Source organism: Haliaeetus albicilla, chromosome 25 (genome assembly GCF_947461875.1).
Source record: "Haliaeetus albicilla chromosome 25, bHalAlb1.1, whole genome shotgun sequence".
Taxonomy (NCBI): Eukaryota; Metazoa; Chordata; class Aves; order Accipitriformes; family Accipitridae; genus Haliaeetus; species Haliaeetus albicilla.
Genome location: NC_091507.1, coordinates 21845278 through 21865990, shown reverse-complemented (window position 1 = coordinate 21865990; position 20713 = coordinate 21845278). Strand labels below are relative to the sequence as shown.

Below are 20713 nucleotides of genomic sequence, written 5' to 3'. Positions count from 1 at the left end.
CCGGCCTGACTCTTATAACCCTGAAAGGAAGGAAGGGAGGAGAGGAAAGAGAATCATATGCTCCACACACCGCATATGCGTTACAGGCGCCAGAAGTTGGACAAGTCTGATTCTGTGCCAGCCACCAAGATAAACAACAGGATAGATTTTCCGTGGTCACTTCCAGCACGAATTTGCTAGAAATCTCACATATTTGCTAAATCAACGTATAGGGAGATGCTTGCCCTGTGATTTCCCCATGCCTGTAGGAAACCAGCTTCTGTCTTGTGACAGGCGTTTGAGATTGTGTTGCTCAGGAAAAGCCATACCCAGCTCTTCCAGGCCCTTTCTGGAAGCTCTGCTACGCAGGGTAGCTATGGCGAGCATCTGCTGCATGAACACTGCCTGCTTTGTGCTGCTAGCGCTTTTTGCGTTGGTTTGATTACAATGAAAAAGCACAGAAAAACCCTTTCTGGATTTCAGAAGAGTCTAGCGTTTTTAACCTGCCTTTTTAGAGCAAGATAAAGGAAGAGTCTTCCTCCACATGAGCTATAGTTTCCCTTAAGTCCCTGCTCCTGTTGCTACAGATTTCCTAGTACCTCCCAATAGGAAGGTCCCACCAAAGGATTCTCCTTTATCAGCTGATTCCCTGGAGATAATGTTCTTCCTGGTTTATTTATTCCACTTACATCTTACAAGACTGGAGTGTATCTTCACTTTTGTTCCAGTGACTAGCTCAGGGAATCATGGCAATAAATGGTAGAAGACTTACAATGAATGACTTCATCTCCAGAACCCTGTGTGTCTTCACGCAGGTTGTGACAATGCTTAAGAAGTCTCCCATCTGGTTTTTAAAGCACAAGTCTATATACTGCTTTTTGATCAAAATGAGTTCAGGAAGGGCATCAAAGAGCAGTTGGTGTGCACATGTCTTTTTTCCTTGTAGCTAATTAGCTTTCTTCCTATTCGATGCACATACTTGAGCATCTTGTCCGTTTGATTCCTCCCCAAGCCAGTTCCTTTTGACGCAATCCCATTTGTTATGGCAATCGTCCTGTTTCATCAAGAACTCTGGTGGGCACAAAAGGATCAGCCACCATAACAAGCTGAATCTTCAGCAGTGCCCTGTTGATAAAATCTAACTTACTATAGGCTAAAAGGACTACTGTGGGCTACGCTGGTATTTCTAGCCCATTCTGCTTGAATTTTCAGCCATAGAATAACCCTGAAATCAAGAGTCTTTCTATTATTTATGGAGAGACTGCTGTTATTTTTAGTGAGCTCTTAGGATTTGTTTTAAGGTGAATATTTCATATTAGAGGAGGAGGAATTTCTGGAGATACTTTACACCATCAGAAAGCAGAGTATGATTGCACAATGTCCTCTGAGCCTATGAGTCATGTCTGTTAATGTTCACGGTGCAATAAGAAGACAGGCTATGTTTTCTGGTAACATGTTTTGCTCACATCTTGCAAAAACATGGAATTGTTGTATGCATGCATATTGGCAGCCAACCAATGGGATTCTCTAAAGTCTGGTCTCTTCTTTTTCCCAATTTATCACATTTTTGTTATATTTGCCACTAAGAAATCTTTCAGCCCAGTGCTTTATTACACATATCTCAATTGCTCCGATTTTTTTTCAGACTGCTTTGTTTTGATCAGATTTGTTTTACATCATTCACTAATTATTGCCACAATTATAAAAAAGAGAATCATTATCAGTCTCTTAAAAAAAAAAAAAGATAATTTTTAATTTCCTCTTTCCTGTGGACAATCATTACTATTTTATTCTCATCATGTTTCAAAAATCTTTCTAACATACCCTGGAGAACTTCTCCAAATACCAGCTTTGAGGCTTAATTTTCTGCATATTTTTTCTCAGTAGATCACTATGATTTTACAGGCAGTTTCTGATTCTGTACAAGACGTGGCTTAGACCAGTTGCTCCATAAAGAAAGGTCTCGGATATCTGATAGACACAATTCATGTAATCTTTCCCTGAAAGCCAACCTGTTGTCATTTCGTAGCCCCTCCAGACTTCATAGCTGGCAGAAATGGCTAAACCATACCAAGGTAAATTCTTCCTATAGCACCGCAGTTAGTTCTGCTCTCGCTTGAAATACATGCATGTAGAATCACACCAGACCACACAGGGCATACAGTTACGATTCCCTATTTAGATACCTTCATACACCTCTTCTCACTCCTTACACTTTAAGGCAAATGTGTGTTTTAGAGTGTTCCTCTGGATAAATTTGGCAACAGGCATGGGGCACTAGATCAGGAGAAGTTAACTCCTGAACTAAAGGCCCTTCACTGAAAATACTGTCGCCTGTCTTCCCAACCTGACTCCCAAAGCACGGCTATGGCAGCAAGTCTCAAACACCTTGCAGAGTTTATCCATTCATAGTCTGCAATGTCTGTGCAATAGTTGAGCATGTCCGGCGCCTCAGCATTTGTTAGATCCTTCCAGGCTTTCTCATCCCAGTTTTTGTTTGAGCTGAAAAGTTAAAAAAAAAAAAAAAAAAAAAAATCAGCAAAACTAACCCCATACCATATTTATTTATAGCACTTTCACACTGACAGGGTACCAGAAATATGATGTATATGCATTTGAGGGAGGTGCTCCATGGTACAATTTTTGCCAGAGCCATAATACTTAGTTGATTTACAGTCCCTAGGAATCCTACCCTACTCCTCCTATTTAGGATGGATATCTTAAGATATCTCAACCTCATTCCAACCCACTTTTACCTTCAGCTGTTGTAACGTGAAAGCACACATTTGCTCTAGTGGCTTACTTACTTTCTTTATTAATTTCTTCAGAACTTCTAAATGCCATCTGTTCTTGACATTTGCTTGAAACATAACTGCTTCCATGCTGAAATTCACCCCAGCTTCTTGGCATAGCCAGAACAAAAGAGTTTTTTCTGTGGAATACACCATTCTTATCAAAGCCAATGTTGTATTCATGAACATATTTTGTTTAATGAAGAAGAAATAACATTTGTGAGGAAACAAAAGAAAGGCTGTTCATAATGAGATAAATTTCTTCCATAAATTCTGATACTACCAGCCAACGCAACTGTATCTTCTTTTGAGCAGAGATTTCTGCAGAAATCCTGCTCCATCAAAAAATGCTCAGCTCTTCCTGTCTGACTTCTCATTGCTCGAAACCAGCCAGTGCCTAAGGTTCTGGTTTGACACAGAACACAGTGGGGATCACAAAAGTCAAAACCCTCATGTTTCTACTAGCCAATAAAGCAGGTCAGGAAGTATCCTTTGGCACGGGAACCTGCTGGCACAACATGGCTTGCATACACACAACTAAACTCTCTTATCTCCCGAAACAGGTTGGCTGCATGCACATGGTCTTGCTGGGAATGGCCCCTGGTCCACACTGACCCATGAGCTGTGCTGGGAATTGCTTCAGATACTGCTAGTTTGCTAGGACAGAACCACGCTGGGAACACCACCAAGGAAACATTATGGAGGATGACCATGTGCTGCAGTTTCAGCCTGAACCCTAGCCCTGTTTAGTTTACTGTTATAGGGGTAGCTATAGGGATAGAGATCAAAAAGTGCCTGCAACACAAAACAACAGAAACCTAAATTGTGTGTTTTATCGATGTCCCCCTTGTGCTTCACACTCTTCTTTCAAAGCTATTTTTGACATTATCTCCAAATTAAGGTGTCATCTCTGCTCTTTCATGCCATCATCAATTGGCCCTTTTTCCTGGACAACCAACCAGATCTTTTCAACCATCACTGAAAACATTCTTGTGAGGTACTGAAAAAAAAAAGAAAAAAAAAAAAGGGTGATTTCTCTGAATCTGTACTTTCTCTCTGCAGAGTCCCCTCTTCTGCAGTGAAGCGTTGCAGGGTCACTCTTTCCCATGGCATACTGCAGCACAGGGTGTCTTATAGAGAATAGAGCACGGCTGCTGCTGAGGCGACGATTACCTACTCGCATCTCAGGTTCTGTTTGTCCGGTATTTTGGGTTAAGCTGCTGTAAGAAGCTGCTAGATACTGAAACCTTGTTTCTCTAAGCCATTTCCTGACACTACCTTGGGTCACCAGGCTTTAAGAAAGAGCATTTCAGGTTATTAAGATGACAAGTAGACACAGCATATCTCTGTCACCTGATGCATTTCTAAAAATCAGATGCCTCTCACTCAAGAAAGAGAAAGCGCAATAAATACATGGTAATCCCCCTTCATCCTCAGTCCTGGAACACTCTTCCTGAAAAATTCAGGAACCTGCAGTTTGGGAACCACCACTGTTGCAGCAGGGATGTAGGGAGTAGCGTGAAAGACTGCCGACGGCCTGAGAGGAGAAGGGATTAGAAAAGTCAGTGTGGTCAGAGTTACGCACACATCTTGGGTGCTTCCCCTGAAGCGCACGCCTTCCCCACAGCACCCACTTTCCACGTGTTTATACACCCAGCACGTGAAAGCACACGCTGTGCGCTATTTTGCTTACAGACAGTTTTTACTGCTTGGGGATACCTGAATAAGAAAGCAAATACGTGTTGTTGCTTGGTTTGTTGCCTTTTTTTTTTTTTTATAATGAGAAAACTAATCTACTTCCAGCCGTTCAGTTATCAAACGTAAACACAAAAAGCGCGGTTACCCTCACATACAGATTCCTATAACAGCAAAATAAAACGCTGGAAGCCAAACACTGAAAGACCAGGAAATGTCGAGGCTGCCAAACTTCTGCATGGCGCAGCCAGGTCGTACCTCAGTGCCACTACCGTAGTTTCCCAAAAGACGAGGCGATACTCCTACAGGTAGCAACCGCTTTGCTGGAAATAACCGCTTTTCCTAGAAAAAAGGCACGCCAGGACCCTAACTCCGACGCTTTCCCACCCTCCGTGAGGCGGCGGTGCCTCACCGCCCTTCTGCCGCCGGCTGCTTCAAGGAGCCGCGCGACTTCTCCTCACAGAAAAGCCCGCCAAGCCGCCTGCCCCCACACGCCCCCAGGTACCTGCCGGTGAAGGACGAGCGCCGCTCGGCCCTCAGGTTAACTGCCCCCTTCTCCATGAAAATACATAAATAACCCAAACTCAACCGCTAACGGACCAGCCTGGGTGTGGCGCGAAGCGAGGCGTCGCCGCCGGCTTCGCCTCAGCGGGGGCCGGGGGAGGCGGGACCCGTCGCAGGTCGCCCCTCTCCCGCCTCGGCGGTCCGAGTTTTCGCCCGGGCGCTGGTGAGGGGATCCGGGCTGAGGCGTTACAGGTGCCCGAGGGCGGGGAGGAAGGTTCCGCTTCGCTCCCCTTTCTCCGCCCCGCCACACAAAGGGCCTCTAGCCGCCTCCCCCGGGAACACGCACGGGTGCTGGGGAAAGGAGCGAAGCCCCGACAAAAGGCAGCCCCTCTCCGCCCCTCCGGCTTTGCGGGCGGAGCCCCGCGGCGCCTCCTCCGCGCTGCCTGCCATCCACGCCGGTCCCGGGGGGGGGAGGCGCTGCCCCACTCGCCCGGGCGAGCTGTTGAGTGGCGGCAGCGGCCACCTGGTCCTGCGGGCAGGGCGCCGAGGTGAGTGAGGGAGGGAGTGGAGGCGGGCGCCTTATGGCCCGCGGGCGGCACCGCACCGCTCGCCCCCGGGGGAGAGCCACCATTTTGTCGGGGGAGGCAGCGCTCCCCCGGGGGGCAGAGGGTGGGGAAGCCCCCCCCGGGGTAGGAGAACAGGCGGCCGGGCCGGGCCGCGCCAACCGGGTCTGAGGCGTGCGGTGTGAGGGGACGCGCCCGGTGCCGCCGAGGTTCTCCTCAGCGGGTACCGGAGGTGGGACTTTGTCGCTGGTCAGCGGGACCCCTCGGTGGGGGCTTTGTGGTGATGTGTGTGGGGGGGTCTCTTTCTTTTTTTTTTGCTCCCCTTTCCCCCTCAGCTTCGGTGGCGATGGGTCCGGGCTGGGGCGGGGGGAAGCGAAACAAAGGCAAGCACGGTAACCTGCCTGAAAACGAACGAATAAATCAAGAAAATGTGGTGGGCGCCACGGGATGCCCTCTCCCCCCCCGGGGAGGGGGGGCTGCCCCGCCGCAGCCTGCCCGGCGCTGTGGTGGTGCGAGCGGGGCTTGTGCTGTTGGTTTTGTAGTAGATTAATTAAGCATCCCGGAATCGCAGAAACAAAGCGGTCCCCTGGTACGAAGAAGATGTTTTAGATGCGGGGTTTCGTCGGCTGGTGGTACCTGCAGTGGTTGATCACACGGGCTGCAAAATAGGATGTTTCTGCCGCTTGTGGTGTTTATTTACTCTTTGTATTTCACTGGGGCCGGACTATTAAATCAGCCAGCTGCGTTGTCTGTAGATTTGTTGGTTGTTTTTTTTTTTTACTTCTGTTTCTTTTTGTCCCTACAAAAGGAAGGAGACTTAAGTGTTTGCAATCTAAAAGCCAGAAAGAAAGATTTGTTTAAAGATATTTTTAGCTGAAAACCTTGGAAAATAATCTAAAACTTTATCTTGGTAGACTTGGCAATAGATTTGCTCTTGCAAACCCTTTATTTCATTTTTAAAGCTAGTCTGATTTAGCAATTTCAGAATGACTGAGAATGTGAATAGTAAAGACTCAGAAAACAAATGAAAAGAAACCAAATTTATTTTCTAAAAGATCTCCTATAGGTTGCCTTTTTATGACAACCTTCAAATGCTTTTTGTTAGTACACATACAGCCTTTCTGGCTTGGGGAGTGGAACAGTCAAAATAACGTTGTTCAGTAGCAGGGTCTTTGTTTATTAAATGTACTTGCCCAGTGCAATTTTGGTTAGCATAAGGCAAAATAATACCATTCTAAACAAAAGTACACATCTTGTCACTGAAGTAGGAGGGGAGAGGAAAAAATTTTGTTTGGACCCTAATTCCAGAAGGTGCTAGAGCACGTGCCTAGTGAAGGCACAGTTGTTTTTGTACTTGAAGTTGCATGCTATTTCTTGTGGTTTGGGCCCAGCTTTTACAACACAACCCTCTTTTCTGTCCTTGTCCCTTCTGTAGGGAGGTATGGGCTGCATCCACAAGATTTTTCTCTGTTGAACTTTGAAATTCTTGTGTTTCAGATGGCTTCCAGAAGTGATATGCTTCACTGATTCAGGACTGGGCTATACAAAGTAATTGCAGAAGTTGCATGGAAAGGCTTTTTTTTAAATGACAAAGATGTCTGTGAAATCAGTCTTGAATGCAGCCACCTGTGTGCACTGTTGAGGCTTTGCAGGAGCTTCAGAATAGATACCAGGTTTAATCATCTTAAAATGTGCATCTACTTGAAACTTTTAATACAGTGCTCCTTTCAAGACAGAAGTTGCTGTCAGTTGCTATTTCTAACAAAATTACCCTGCTGGGTAAATCCATAACAACTTCGTGGGGAAGTATTCAGCATAGTAGTTACTTAACAGAAAATTAAATCCCAAATAGATCAGAAGAGAACTTGCCTCGTCTTTCCTAAAGGGTATCCTTTACCTTGTACTTCTGTTCAGCAAATTCTGCAGGCACAAGACATTGGCAGTGTTCTCCATCGCAGTAGGGAAGGTTTCTTGAGCTTTCGGAAACCTCAGCCGTGCTTTTTTTCCCCCTCTGTGTTGTGGTAAAAGGCTGAACACTGAAGCTACGAATCTTGAGGGGTTTTTTATGGGTTATCGCAAAATGCTTTTGATCTGTGACGAGCTGGAGTCAGGAGGGAGGAGGAAGAGAAGGAACTTGTGGAGTAGATGTTCTGTGAGCCCTTTGAAACTAGACACCTATTATATGTTTGTCAGCAAGTCGGTGGGATGAAGTGACCCAAGTGATCTCTCAGAGACCTGTGTTCTCTAAGCTGAGGAAAGCATGTACTCCTGTCATATGGTCACTGAACAAAGAGGCTGTCCTAGAAGCTTTCTTCAGAGAAAGGTCTTTGACATTCCAAGTTCTGATTTCAAGAGAAACTGCTAATATTCTAATGTTTTTTTCCATGATAAATAAATTAAAAATAAACTGAACATGCCATGTATTCAGTGACCTTCAGAAAGTAGCATGTATTCTGCTTCTTTCAACTGAATTAGTCGAGGAGTTAGGATTTGCATGCTTGGCCATGGGTACCTCCGAGTTAAACAAATGGTATTTCCATAGTGTCTTCATGCTGGTGGCATTGTCTTGCGTTTGTCATGGCTTTGCATGTGCAAGAGTAACGCATTGGTGAGGTGGGAGTTTGGGTTTATCGTGAGAACAGCTTCAATAAGGGGAGATTTATCAGCCCCTTAAAATAAGGGGTCAAGCATGTAACCACCTCATTCTCCATGGGATGCTGCATAGCACTATCAGATTCTATTGCGTTTCAGGCTTAATTTAAAAACTAAACCTAGCTTGTCATTCTCTGGGGTCTTGAGAAAAATCTCTGAAACACGATCCGAGTGGAAACGGATACAGACTGTGAACAGTTAGAGATGTAAACTGCTCTCCATGCCACTTTAGAGGATACCATGTTCAGGCCAGTATGATTATTTGATTTCTCATGGATGGAAGGAGGAATGAGTGGGAAGGAAAACTTCAACATGTGGAGGCAGCATGAGGGGGCAGGAGGAGAAGAAATTTAGATACCTTATTCCAAAAGCTCAGTTTTCAGGAATGTAGGTGGTTTGGTGGGAGTTTTAAAGACTAAGGAAATTATGCTTTTGCTAATAATGATCTCTAGGCAACTAGAATTCTATAATATGGTGCTTTTCCCACATTTATGTTAATACTCCTCAGTATCTTATTTTCTTTGGTTATAGTCACTGAAAATAGGGAAGGTCTTTCACTCACCATTAGACATGAAGTTTGTACAAAATGGACAGCAAGCCACTTTACAAATCCAATACCCTATTAAAGTTGAGGGCCTCTGTTTTTTCCTGTAGTGGATCCAAAGTAGAAATAGCAAGTGTATAAGGTCCAGATTTCTGAAGGACCTGAGATGCAGCTCAGCTTAGGAGGCTTGCAGCTGGTGAGGGAGGAGGAGGAACTTCTGGCTTTGTCCATACCTCATTTCATACCTGCAAGAAGCTGATCCTTTGCCCTTGTGCTCTGCTCTGACGGTCTGTGGGAAGCTTGGTGTGCACTGGGCTTGTAGCTCTGAAAAGGGAGAGAGAATTTGTGTACTTGAAGCTATTCCAGCGCCTACGTGCAGAGTGGTGTAGGCAGGCAGCAGGGAAGGTTGCTTGAGTCTTGGGAGAACTCAGCTACCCTCTGTCATGTGTGTATGTTTACCTTTTTTTTTTTTTTTTGGTTAGATGTCTTAAAATATTATGCATGATCCCAGGTTAACTAACGGAAGATAAACTTTTCTTGTGTGGTGGAAGGAGGAAAAAAGACAGCTAAGGGACTTCATTTAAACTTGCAAGTGTTCCTCAAAAGACAAGTGGCTACCTATAAGATGAAAAGTTGAATAAATAAGAAAGCATTTCTCTTAAGAAACACATTTGATTTTTTTTTCCCCCTTCCTTTGAAGAGGACTCAGTTTAGCTCTTGCTAAATAGTCTTGCAGTTTCTTTGAAATTATTATTTCCTACATAGGTCTGTTGATGATTTCTAATGCTTTGTGAAAGGCTTTTAAATAAAAATGAGAACATTTATCTTGAAGGACTACTTAGTACTCAAGTTAAATGTTGATCACAGTAAAGCTCCAACTGAGAAAAAATTTAGTCTTTAGATTGATTTTGGCTTAAAACATGTAAGGGTATTCTACATGCCCTAGAGAGAAGTGAGAATGTCTGGGGCTTTGTTGCTGCTGGCTTTTTTTCCCCCATCTTTCTGAACAAAATGTGAAAGGACTGGGGGAGGGGCAAGAGTAGAAATACAATATCTCCGTAGGCAGAACTTGAGTAGTTTAATAGGCTTTACTAAAATCCTAAAATGTTTTATTGTTTTTATTACATGACTCATTCTTTGTGGCACTCTATTGGTAATGTATACAAAAGTGGGACTTTTCATCGTACAAACTCAGGTTCATCCACAATTGCCTTGGGCTCTCTTGAGTCACTGTGAGGGGCTGATGAGCCTCAGGAGACGTGCATCTCTCTTACTGCAGTGAATGCTGAAGGCATATGGGTCAAGCAGGTTCTTAACTTAGACCTCTCAGTTTAATGTCTGAATTTAGGTGGGAGGAACCTGGGCTATAATGTATGTGTCTTGCCTATTTTGCACTTTCCCGGCGTATCGTGCAATGGAAAGAATGACTGGCCAGTATTGCAGAGGATAGAAATTGGAAAGAATGCTGCAGCCCAGATACATGCACTTAAAATAAGATTCTCATCAGAACAATATTGACAGGTTCAAATACCATTCAGTGTATTTTAATGTATTCTAAAATAAATTAGTTAATTAGTACTATAAATGATGTACTATAAATTAGTTAATAGTTAATTAGTACTATACAGACATTGGTGTCCAATTCAGTCCAGGTCTTCTGCAGAGACCTATGAGGTACATGGATGAGCTCTTACTTCTTCAGCTGGACTCCACTATCACTATTGATATGGGTGTACTGAGCTTGGTGAATTGCTAAGTTTAAGCCTGCCTGTTCAGGCTGGATAACACATTAAACAGTTTTTCAGGAGCATTGGAATAAAGTGTCATTGTGTATATTGAAAATAAGGGTGTGAAATCTTAGTAGATGCTAAATTAGGACCAGTTTTCCCCACGTAAATACATTTTTTTTCCCAGTGACTTAAATGGAGCAATGATGAAAGCATGGTGAGACGCTGCAGTGATGAAATGCCGAGTGACGTAATTCACAGGACAATCCGAAAATATCAGACAAATGATCTTAGAAGTGAGATGCGTTTAAATGTTTGTGTTATACCTGACTAGAAATAATGCCTTGCCTAAATAACCAGGGAAATAGCTGAAGAAATTGCACTGTGTGGCAGCAGCAGAGATCCAGTATAATAGTGTATCGACTCAGAGAACAGGGACCCAAGGAGTCAGGTTTAACTGCCATGATGGAGTGGTTGCAGAATATTGATTTAAGTTGCTGAGATAACTGTATGCCTTAATAATTATCTTCAAATGTAGCCACATTACTTAACTACTCCCTTTGCAGTGCTATTCTTGAATTAAAGGGGGCTTTTGGGTGGGAAACAAGTAAATTCAGTGAAGTGTGTGTGCAGATTGAAATAGAAGGACTCTTGCTTTCAAAAACTACTCTTTTGTCTGAATTTCATAAGCAATGGTTCAGAAAGCGTTTGCACTTTAAGTAGTGGCATGGAGTGCTATGTAATAATATTGCATATTACTTCTTCATCTTGCATATTAATGCATTCCTGGCCCCATAGGTAATTACAGTCTCAAAGCTAAGATCTCATCCATTTAGCGTGCCATCAGACCTTGCAGACGAAGCACACAGCGTACCTAATTGATGTCAGAATAGCTGGCAACTATTTGTGGTAAATGGGGGGATGGTGACCCCTACCCGACGTTCCCTCTGGAAGTGACTGGCATCACACTGGGGAGAACAGAGCTTTTATATGGGGACTGTGAATTTGGAATGACCTGTTACACCTACTGTGTTCTTGGAGACTTTCCCTCCTTCCCAGCCTAGAGCACATGCCAAAGCTGTAACGTATCTGTGCCTGTTTTCATACAGTGGTGAGGAACTATCACGTTTGTCAGATGTACGCTGCGCAGTCCCAGGTGTTCCTGTGTGCTTTGCTGTATCCCCATTAGAATTATATTTTGATAAACTTTACCGAGCTGAGAAGCGGGTCTTTCTCTGAGTTTGCGTGAGTTGTACCTTAATAATTGGTGTCAGAGAGCAGCAAGAGCAGGACTGCTGCACAAGGGGGGCCGAGGCAGGAGCCGAGGGTGGCCCTGGCACAGACTCGCTGACCGGGGCACCGCTTGCAGGGTCTGAGCACCAGAGCTGGGCGCTGGTAACAGGCTCCTCCAGCCGTCCCTGACCTGGTGAGCAAGGAACCCGGTCCTTGCAGGGGGTCCGGTCAGGAGTCAAAGGATCCAGAGGCAGGACTCAAAGCAAGGCTGTGATGTAGACCTGCCCAGGGGACAGGGCTGCGGACGGGCATGCCAATGGCATAGCTTAAGTAGGGACTGAAGGCCTCGGGCTGAACTTGGGCTGACGGGTAGAGGTCCTGGCTGAGGCTGGTTGGGGCCAGTGAAGCCTACTAGCGCCTTCAGGCCCCGATAAATGGATCCAAATTCTGTCCTTGCTTTTCTTTGGGTATTTCACCAACTTTGATGTCTGCAGTCTGGTTTAAAACAGAACAGAAAAACCCAAACCCACAAGCAGGGTGGGTTTTAGCATGCAAAACTGAGATTCAGGAGCAGTTGTTTAGACCTGTAAATGTCAAATGGAGGTTTCAGTCTTGGGGTTTTTTTTCTTGGTACATCAGCCTAGTTTTTTATGCTGGTTGAGGGCATTAGTTTATCTTTGGATGTTTTGAAATAATAATAAAAACTATTTGTACCTATAGTATCATTGCAGAGATCCAAATGCACGTATACCTGTCAGGGATGCTGTGACTATTTGGAATGTTTTACGTTAGCTCTTAAGACAAAAGAGTATGTTGGGATTTGGGGGGTTTTTTCCCCTTCTTTTTTTATGTTTTCCTTTTTATAGGTAATCTTGGTCAAGTCAATTCTGTGAATGTCTCTGCAAGCTGCCTCTCTTCATGAAACTATGAAAAACATATGTAGTGATTATGTCTCAGCCCTCCCATATTTTTTTCCCCAAATTCTTTGCCCTCTGAGTTGCTGAGCTGTTGGCTTAAAGACTTAAGTTCACATTACTGTTCTTAAAATCAAAATAAAGATGATGAGTGGGTCAGAAAACTAATTAATTAAAGTAGGATTAAGGTCATAAATGTGTGTCTCTAACTGCATATTTGGATATAATTATTTCTGGTTATCTTCAGGAGTTTCCATTCCTTAAGGAAAGGCAATAAATTAAAAATTTATTCCTAGAGTAATTTGCTGACTACTGAAGCATAGATCCAGCTGCTTTTCAGTTCACCTTGCACAGGAGCAAGGGAAAAACTACTGAAAGTTTTTGGGATTTCTCTCTCCTTCACAGGAGACTTTCCCATCTCTGCCCTGATTCTTGGGGTAAAAAGGAGAATTTCAGGACAAGAAAACTTTAAACTTTGCTAAGTGGCTTTAAGAAGTAAAATCTATTTATTTAATGTCTCAAGTGTAAGGGTAAGAGAAGGAACCCCCCCTGCTCCCACAGAACTAAAAAAAAACCATTGAAATGCTGTGAAATGCTTCTTTCATTAAAACCCTCATGCATGTGCTGCTTAGGTACCTGCTTGTGCCCATGGTTGCACGTGGCATGTCAGACAGTTGCAGAGGCAGATGCAGTTTAAAAGCACATACTATGTACTACATAAATTATTTACAAGCAGCGTGTGCTTTAGTACAGCTGTAACTGTTTGCCGCTGCCTGTGTGACAAGGAGTATGTGTGCGCTGAACCTGTTGGGTTTGGCAACTATAGAAAGAGTTGAGCGACTGGCTTTTAACTCCATTACCTGTCCTCTGACAAATGTTGCAAAGCCTGGGAACAGGCAAAGAGAGAATTGAGGAAACTTGGCAGTATGTTGGCTAAAATAAAACAAAATTACTGCCTTTAAACTGGGAAGAAGATGCACCTTGCAGTAGTATTTGAAGAAGAGTGTTTAATCTGGAAATCCTCTCTTCTGTTGAAGTAATGAGTGACAGAGAGTACTTTGTCCTTCATGGGTGATTCCTGGGAGATCCGGCGCTAAATAATGCAGGGGTCTTTTTTTGGCTGTTTCTAAACAGACAACCCTTTTGTATTAAGAAGGCTTTTTAAATGGAGTTTACTTTCTTCAGGTCTATAAAACTGCCACCTGCAGGTGTTTAAGAACATGCTTGCTCCCTTACCTGTAAGCACAAATAAGTGTGGTAATTAGCTCTATCTAGGCTAAAGGAACTGTTGCCCCTTTCTCCTGCTCAGGAAGAAGGCAACCCCAAAGGACTTGGGCACTGTGTCAGAAACCAAAGCATCTTTTCTTTCTGCCATGTTTCCAAAGTCAAGTTTTCCTTCAGTTAATCTGTTTATGAAAATTTCAAAATGTAATTTCAGCACCCCATATCATGGGAATCATAGTATCTTTTTTTTTTTTTTTCAATTATTATTATTTTATTGTTACATTATTTCACTTTTTGACAGTCCATGTTCTGGGGTGTTCTTTCATCTAGTTAAACTGGATTTCAGAAGGTACTTTTAAGATAAATATTGACTTGTCTGAAAATACAGAGTGATACTGATATTTTTTGCCTTTATGCAGTTGTTATTAAGATCATACGTAATTTGATATTGGCATATTGTTTGGGGTTTTTTGTGATTAGCTCCCTGACCTATGATACAAGCATTTTGAGAAACTACAGGGGACTTGTGAAGTTTGTATTTTGGGTACAGTACCCTGGATGGCTATTATGAACTGCATATGATACCATAAATGGCTATTATGAACTGCATATTTTTCTTTAAATAAATGCAAAGATATGGTAATCTATATGTAACTGTCAATCTTAACATTATTTGAACCTCTTCTTTCAAGTAGCTAGGGTTTTTTTTTTTTACTTGCAGAAAATGATTTTCTGTTTGTTTTTAAATTTCAGAAATCAACTTACAGCATTTTCATGTCTGACTACTGGTATTGGAGGTTGATCCTGTGCAAAGAAACTGGAAGCTGCAACTGTTTTGCAACAGCCAACCAGTCTAATGAAGAGAAAGAAGAAGATACAAATCATCAGGTTGTGGTGTCAGATATCATGCAGCTTGTGCGAGATAAGCAGGAGGTGCCCGAAAGCACAGCAGGTGAGAAAAATATAGTATATTTTGAAAATTATCCAGCTGGCTGCCAAACTCTGTTAAGAGGAGGACTGATGGCTTTAAGAATTTTAGCAATGGTGTCTCATCACTAGCCATGAGAGTAGGGCAGGGAATAAAGGAAAAAAAATAAAGGAAAAGCTGACTATTCACTTGGAGGAGGGTGATGTCACCACAAAACCAAACATGTAGTAGCAGCCAGTGAAGAGTGGAGACCTTTACTCAGGAGGACTGATGCTTGTTATAAGAAATTAAAGTAATTCCATAAATTAATTGATTAGCAAAAAATAGTCATCCCGGAGAAACCTGACCTACCTTCCTACAGTTTTAAAATCATACTCTACAGAAACTGTGGAGAAGCAAGTACAAAATACCTTTGCACTTCATCATATTGCTTTTGTTGCTGTGGTCCGTAAGCAGAAAACTGCAGTGAGTGCTAGTTTATAGTTACAGGGATTAAGAATACATTTTTTCCTGTACTATCTGATCTTGTATTTACGCATGCAGGAAGTTGTTGCATTCATATATGAACTATATGACCTTTGCCTTGGTACTAGTGCAGGTGAACTATAATTCTAATATTTGATTAGCAGTTGCTAATTGGTCTTTATTAACACATCTTCATTTCATTAAATACATTTTTAAAAAGCCTCCTAGGTAATTAAAAAATATCTACACATATTCATGCAAAGCTCTCCAGGCTGGAATGATGATGCAAAACCGGAAAGGTGAAATTCACTAAAATGCAGGTTTGCATTTAATACACAATTACAAGGCAGGATATGACTCCTTTGTCATAAAAGAAAAAATGCTCATTCTTTCAGCCTGGATGAGCTAATGATGTTGGTGCTACTACAGAATGATTCATATTCTGCTCTGGCTTAACAGGAAGTAGTTATTCGAGTAACCATTTTATTTATGTAGTAGTGAGGTCTCAGCCTTAATATGAGGTTTCTTTTGAGGGCAACAAGTAAGTATGTAAAAAAAACCCCTGCAGAAATGCCAGAGGAAGATGTCAGGATTGGTCAGAGGGTTACAAAATACGACTTCTGCAGAAATAAGGAGGGCATATCTAAACTAGAAGAGAAAACAGAAGGGAGAGCACACATATTCTGACTTTCTAGTGGAGATCTTTGTAAGTTATGGGAGAAGGTGGACATCTGCTTGTTTTTATTTCCTTGTTGTCCGTATCTGATAGAATAAGAACAAGAAAATGTGAACTTGATTTCTGCAGAGAAGATTTAGACCTAGTTGTGGGGATAGTTAAAACGGACTGCTTAAAGAGCTTGTGCAGTCTCTAGCCTGTTCTTAATGAAATCTCTAGTGAAACAAACCACTGCTGTAGGTGAGCTAGGTATACTTGATTCCATCTAAGTGCTTTAAGCTAGGCTAAGAGATTTCAAGAAGTTTTTTTAGTATCGTGCTTGTGTGTTGGAGGAAGAAGCAAACAAGTCCTGGGAGGGGCAGGCCTGGAGTACGAAGTCAGAGGAAAGGTGGTTCTGTCTTGTGTCAGCTGGAGGATTTTAAATGGGAAATTGCTACTCCACCTCTCCAGAAATTCAGGGGAGAGCTGTGTTAGGTTCAGAGTAAGGTGCTTGTGTATTCTCTGTTGATTTAACAGTGAATCAAGGGTTGACTGGTTGATCTACAAAGGCAACTTGATAACCTGCAGAGATCAGAATGGAAGCATTGAAGGTGGACCAGGAACTTCACAGGCATGGGATTGCCTATAGTAACTTGCACATACTTGGTTATGCTAATTTCACATTTTAGCTGTGGCTGCTGTCCTTCTGTCACTGAAGTCCATTTGAAAGCAATATGAGGTTTCCTGGAAGAAGTTCTGGACTAAGTTTCCTGGCCGGAGATTTTTCACTGAGGGTTACATCCATGCCTGGCTTGACAGCTGAATTGCAAGCTGTTAATCAAAACTGAAAAGCACCTGATAATACTCTTTATGCCTGGAAAAAGTGGGACATAGTTTTCAAAAAAAGTATGTTTTCTTTTGACTTAGAGGAGAACAGTGTGTAGACTGGGAAAGGAGCTTTTCCAGAGCCAGGCATGAGAAACTTGGTTGCAGATAATTTTCTGGTAAAGTTACTAAACTTTAAAACTAAATTTAGTATGAAAACTCTTTCTGTGTCATAACTAATACTGTTGTTAGTATTGGGGATTAAATGAATCATTGTGTTTGTGGCCATTTTATTGGGTTTTGATTTTTAATAAATTATTGCTCTTTAACATGCAGATTGCATCAATTATATTTTCTGACTTTATCAAGGGCCTGCCAAAAACAATCTGCTCTGAAAAGAAATACAGCGGCATAACATGGTGAATATTTAAAATGGGCAATTTGTATGTTGGGTATGTGGTGGGTTGAGCAGTTATTTTGCTCTAGTTCTAATACTTGTTCAAATACTTAGTTCAGGAAAAGAAGCAAGTATTTTTGTGGTTGGTAAAGAAAGCCATAGTGCCTTGTTCTGTGAAGCTAAGCCTTACAGTCTTCTGGTGGGAAAAGGCAGAAAGAGAAATGCTGCTGTGGAAAATAAACTCCAGCAACATTGTTGGAGTCTTTTCCCTTCTCTATTTTTGGCTTCTGTAAGCAAATGTGAGGGGTCTTAGCCTCTCATGCAGACTAATAATACTGTAGGATGGAGAGCATCTTGTTGCTCTTAGTTAAACCATATGTTGCTGAAGTTTTAATGCCTCTGTTCCTCCCCCTCCCCAGGAACTCATCTGCTATGCTATTGATACTATATTAATAGCAATATTTTTACTTCACTGTTTTCCTAGAAGTTGTAATTAAGATCGGGTCTTCATTGTGTCTGTGAGTTTATACACAGAGAGAACATGTTGCACCTTGGAAGGCTTAAAAGCGATAGATGAAGAAGCATGCAAAATTCAGCTTGAGGGAGAGCACAACTGAGATGGAAGCATGATAACATCTGACCAACTTGTGTGTGCTCTTGTCTCGTTTCAAATTGTGTGTGTATAATACATACTTCCCCCTCTTGTCTTTAGAAGAGGCTGGAAAATGGAAAGATCATGGAGAAAGGATGAAGGTGTGGAAGACAGTCATGAGTCCAAAACAAACAAACAAAAAATTAAAAATCCAGTATTTCTGTATTTTCTCAGTGCCTGGTATGTTGTTCTACCTGTTTGGGGTTGGACTTCAGGAGGCCTGTTTACACAAGAACAATGTTTTGTTCTGTTTTTTTTAATGTGGCTTTTCTGCTCTGGAGATGGTCCCCTCTAAATGGTTGACACCTTTTCTTTGCTTGTTTGTTTTTTCCTCTGTTCAGTTCAGATCTGTTTGGAGTATAATCACACAGGGTTTTTTAGCCTCCTGCCATGATGCTAAAGCAATAGGGAAGCAGAGGAAACCTTCTGTGGTATCAAGATTTGCTAGTGTTACATCTTGGGAACTGTAATTGCTGATGATGTAGCAAACAGCCATGAGGATGCCTACAGTCAAAGCTTTTACAAAAGTAAGGGGACTACCATGACTCTGCCCAAGTTCTGAGGAATTCAAGGATACAGATGACTGCTGACTGAAGTCTCCCTTGTCCAAATTTACATGAGTGGAAAAATTTTTTTAAACCATTGTAAATTATAAAATGGGTGTCTTTTTACCATTTTACATGATTGTTAGGATTTTTGCATAAGAAATTACAAGGCAGCTGAGAGGACAGCTGAGTGACTGTGATATGCCAATTCTAACACTTGTAACAGTGCTGCAAAACACAGCATCAGCTGCTGCGCTCACAGGCACTTGAAATGCTCACCTGTTACATTCACATGTCTGGAACAGTGTGGTCAGGTTTATGTTATCAGGACCATTGATGACTCATCACCCGCATCAGTGTGGGCGGAAAAGCCAACAACATGCTGTCTCTTAAACATTTGCACATCCTGGTAAACTCCAGTTATACGCTGAACCCAGAGCTCATTAGCCCCTTGCTTCCAGTAGTCACAACTGTATAAATGTGAGATTTCAGTAGTAATGTATGAGGGAAATATTGTAGGCGTTCATTGTTATAATAATTATACTGTTTCAAATTAAGTGACTTTTCAGAAAAACAATAGCTAACGCTGTTTGGATCAAGCCCATTCTATTCCTTGATGTCTACATATACAACCTTTTAAAAATCTTAACTAAAAAATAAGAAACTTAAAATGATCTTGTAAAAGCTGCTTTTATTGGTAGCTGAAAGAGTGCCAGTGTGTTTTGGGGGAGAAGTCCCCCATTTATGCAATATATTTGGAAAGTTCCTTGATTCCTGGAGCTGTTTTATATTGTCTGAGAAGCTTTATCATACTCAATATTTCACTAGAATTTTAATTTTGAATTGCAAAGCTGTGTACATTACAGTATACCTGAAGTAATAACTTGATGAAAAGCTTTTTTTCAAGGGATTACTTATAAACTAGATTAATACAGCTAGCAGGTATATGTAGAAAATGAGGCTATGAATATATACCAAATATTTTTTATTTGAGGTTGTTTGCACACTCAAAAGTAAAATTAAAATGTCAAATTAAGACAAAAATTTGTGAGGCAGTTGGAGATTTCTTCTGTGTTACAATTCCGTATGCAGCAAGACTGCTTTTCTCATGGCATTGACAACAGTGTGCTGTCATCTGATTAACATTGCTACATCTTCTGTGGGGTGAAGATGGCATTATAGACTTCTCAGCTTGTCCATGCAGATGCTAAATAGCCCATGACCTTTTTTGCCTTTAAAAACAGCCAAATAGGGCAGGAGGCCCTAAGCTGTAATACTTGGGATTTATTTTCTTTTTTATGAACATAGAACTGGGATCACCATAACTGTTGGTAGAGAAAAGTATTTGTTTTGCTGTACACTTCTCTTTGCTTGGTGGCAGTGGGTTGACCCTAAAGCATGGGCTGGATTTTACTGTGGGAGCTTTTAAGTATACCCCTGCTGAGCTTTGTGTTTGGTACTAGTAGCTTCACTGATGTGAAGTGCATGTCAAAGTAAGGTATAGCAGATATTATGTGTGCACAGTTAGCATTTCTCAGTGTTGGAGGCTATTTGCTTACAGTGGAACTCAATTTCATAAATAAACATCTTTACAGATGTTTACTGGCTGCTGTAGCACTGGTATCAGTCTCAGCACATGTTTTGAGCCAATGTTTTTATGTGTTAGTTAAAAGTGCCGCTTTTTATTAAAACTGAATTTCTACTGAAGGAATTTAGCAAATTCTTATGAGTTTAACTCCTCAAAATGAGACACATTTAAAGCTAATTGGAATAATCTAACAACATGGAAAGGAGAACCTTTGCATTGTAAACCTCATCTGTATTGTGTTGCTGCTTCAAGTAACAGAGCAATGAAATCCCAGCCTGATTAAAATCAGTAGGAGTCTTGTCAGGATTTTCGTCTTAAGACTTTTAAGCTGTGCAGGTTAACCAGCCTCTTAAATGAAATTAATATTAAACATCTTACTCTAATTCCTTCTTTCCTGGGAATTACAGCAAATATGGAATATATAAAAATAACTTCTTGTTCAGCTAGTAGCATTCAGTTCAAGAAGTTAGAGCAGAAAAGCTCCATTAGTATAAAAAGGCATTGCCAGCTAAAAATGAGCTATGGAGTGGTATTTCAGTAATGTCAGCAATAAAATTCAGAGAGTGTGTGTGTTTGTATGCATGCATATATATATATATATACACGTCTGTAATTTGGTGCCACATTTGATGAATTTTCAGTTCAACTGCTGTTTGCTTTCCTACCTGTGTGGGTATTTCATATAGTAACAGAGAAAGAATGCAGCTTTTAAAAAAAAAAAGATTACATTTTCAGGAAGTAGTGCTGCCTGAAATTACTCTTAGCCTTTATTAACTTCTAGTCCTCTTTTTTTCTTTTTTGTTTTTTTTTGGTTTGGGGTTTTTTGTTTGT

At 41.7% G+C, this 20713-nt stretch overlaps 1 protein-coding gene across 13 annotated transcripts in view; it reads left to right on the top strand.

Moving 5' to 3' along the window:
- Positions 1 to 5405: 5405 nt before the first annotated feature.
- The window catches only part of MCF2L (MCF.2 cell line derived transforming sequence like), a 158879-nt gene continuing 143571 nt past the window's right edge, over positions 5406 to 20713 (top strand). For 4 of the 13 annotated variants that reach the window (XM_069770229.1, XM_069770227.1, XM_069770228.1 and 1 more), the window contains exons 1-2: positions 10672 to 10706; positions 14581 to 14779. In XM_069770229.1, the coding sequence (XP_069626330.1) occupies positions 10695 to 10706; positions 14581 to 14779 (211 nt within the window). In that variant the 5' untranslated portion in view covers positions 10672 to 10694. Of the gene's footprint in view, positions 5519 to 10662; positions 10707 to 14580; positions 14780 to 20713 lie in introns of those variants that run through there. The other 9 variants (XR_011322121.1, XR_011322120.1, XR_011322122.1 and 6 more) reach the window with 5 other exon arrangements.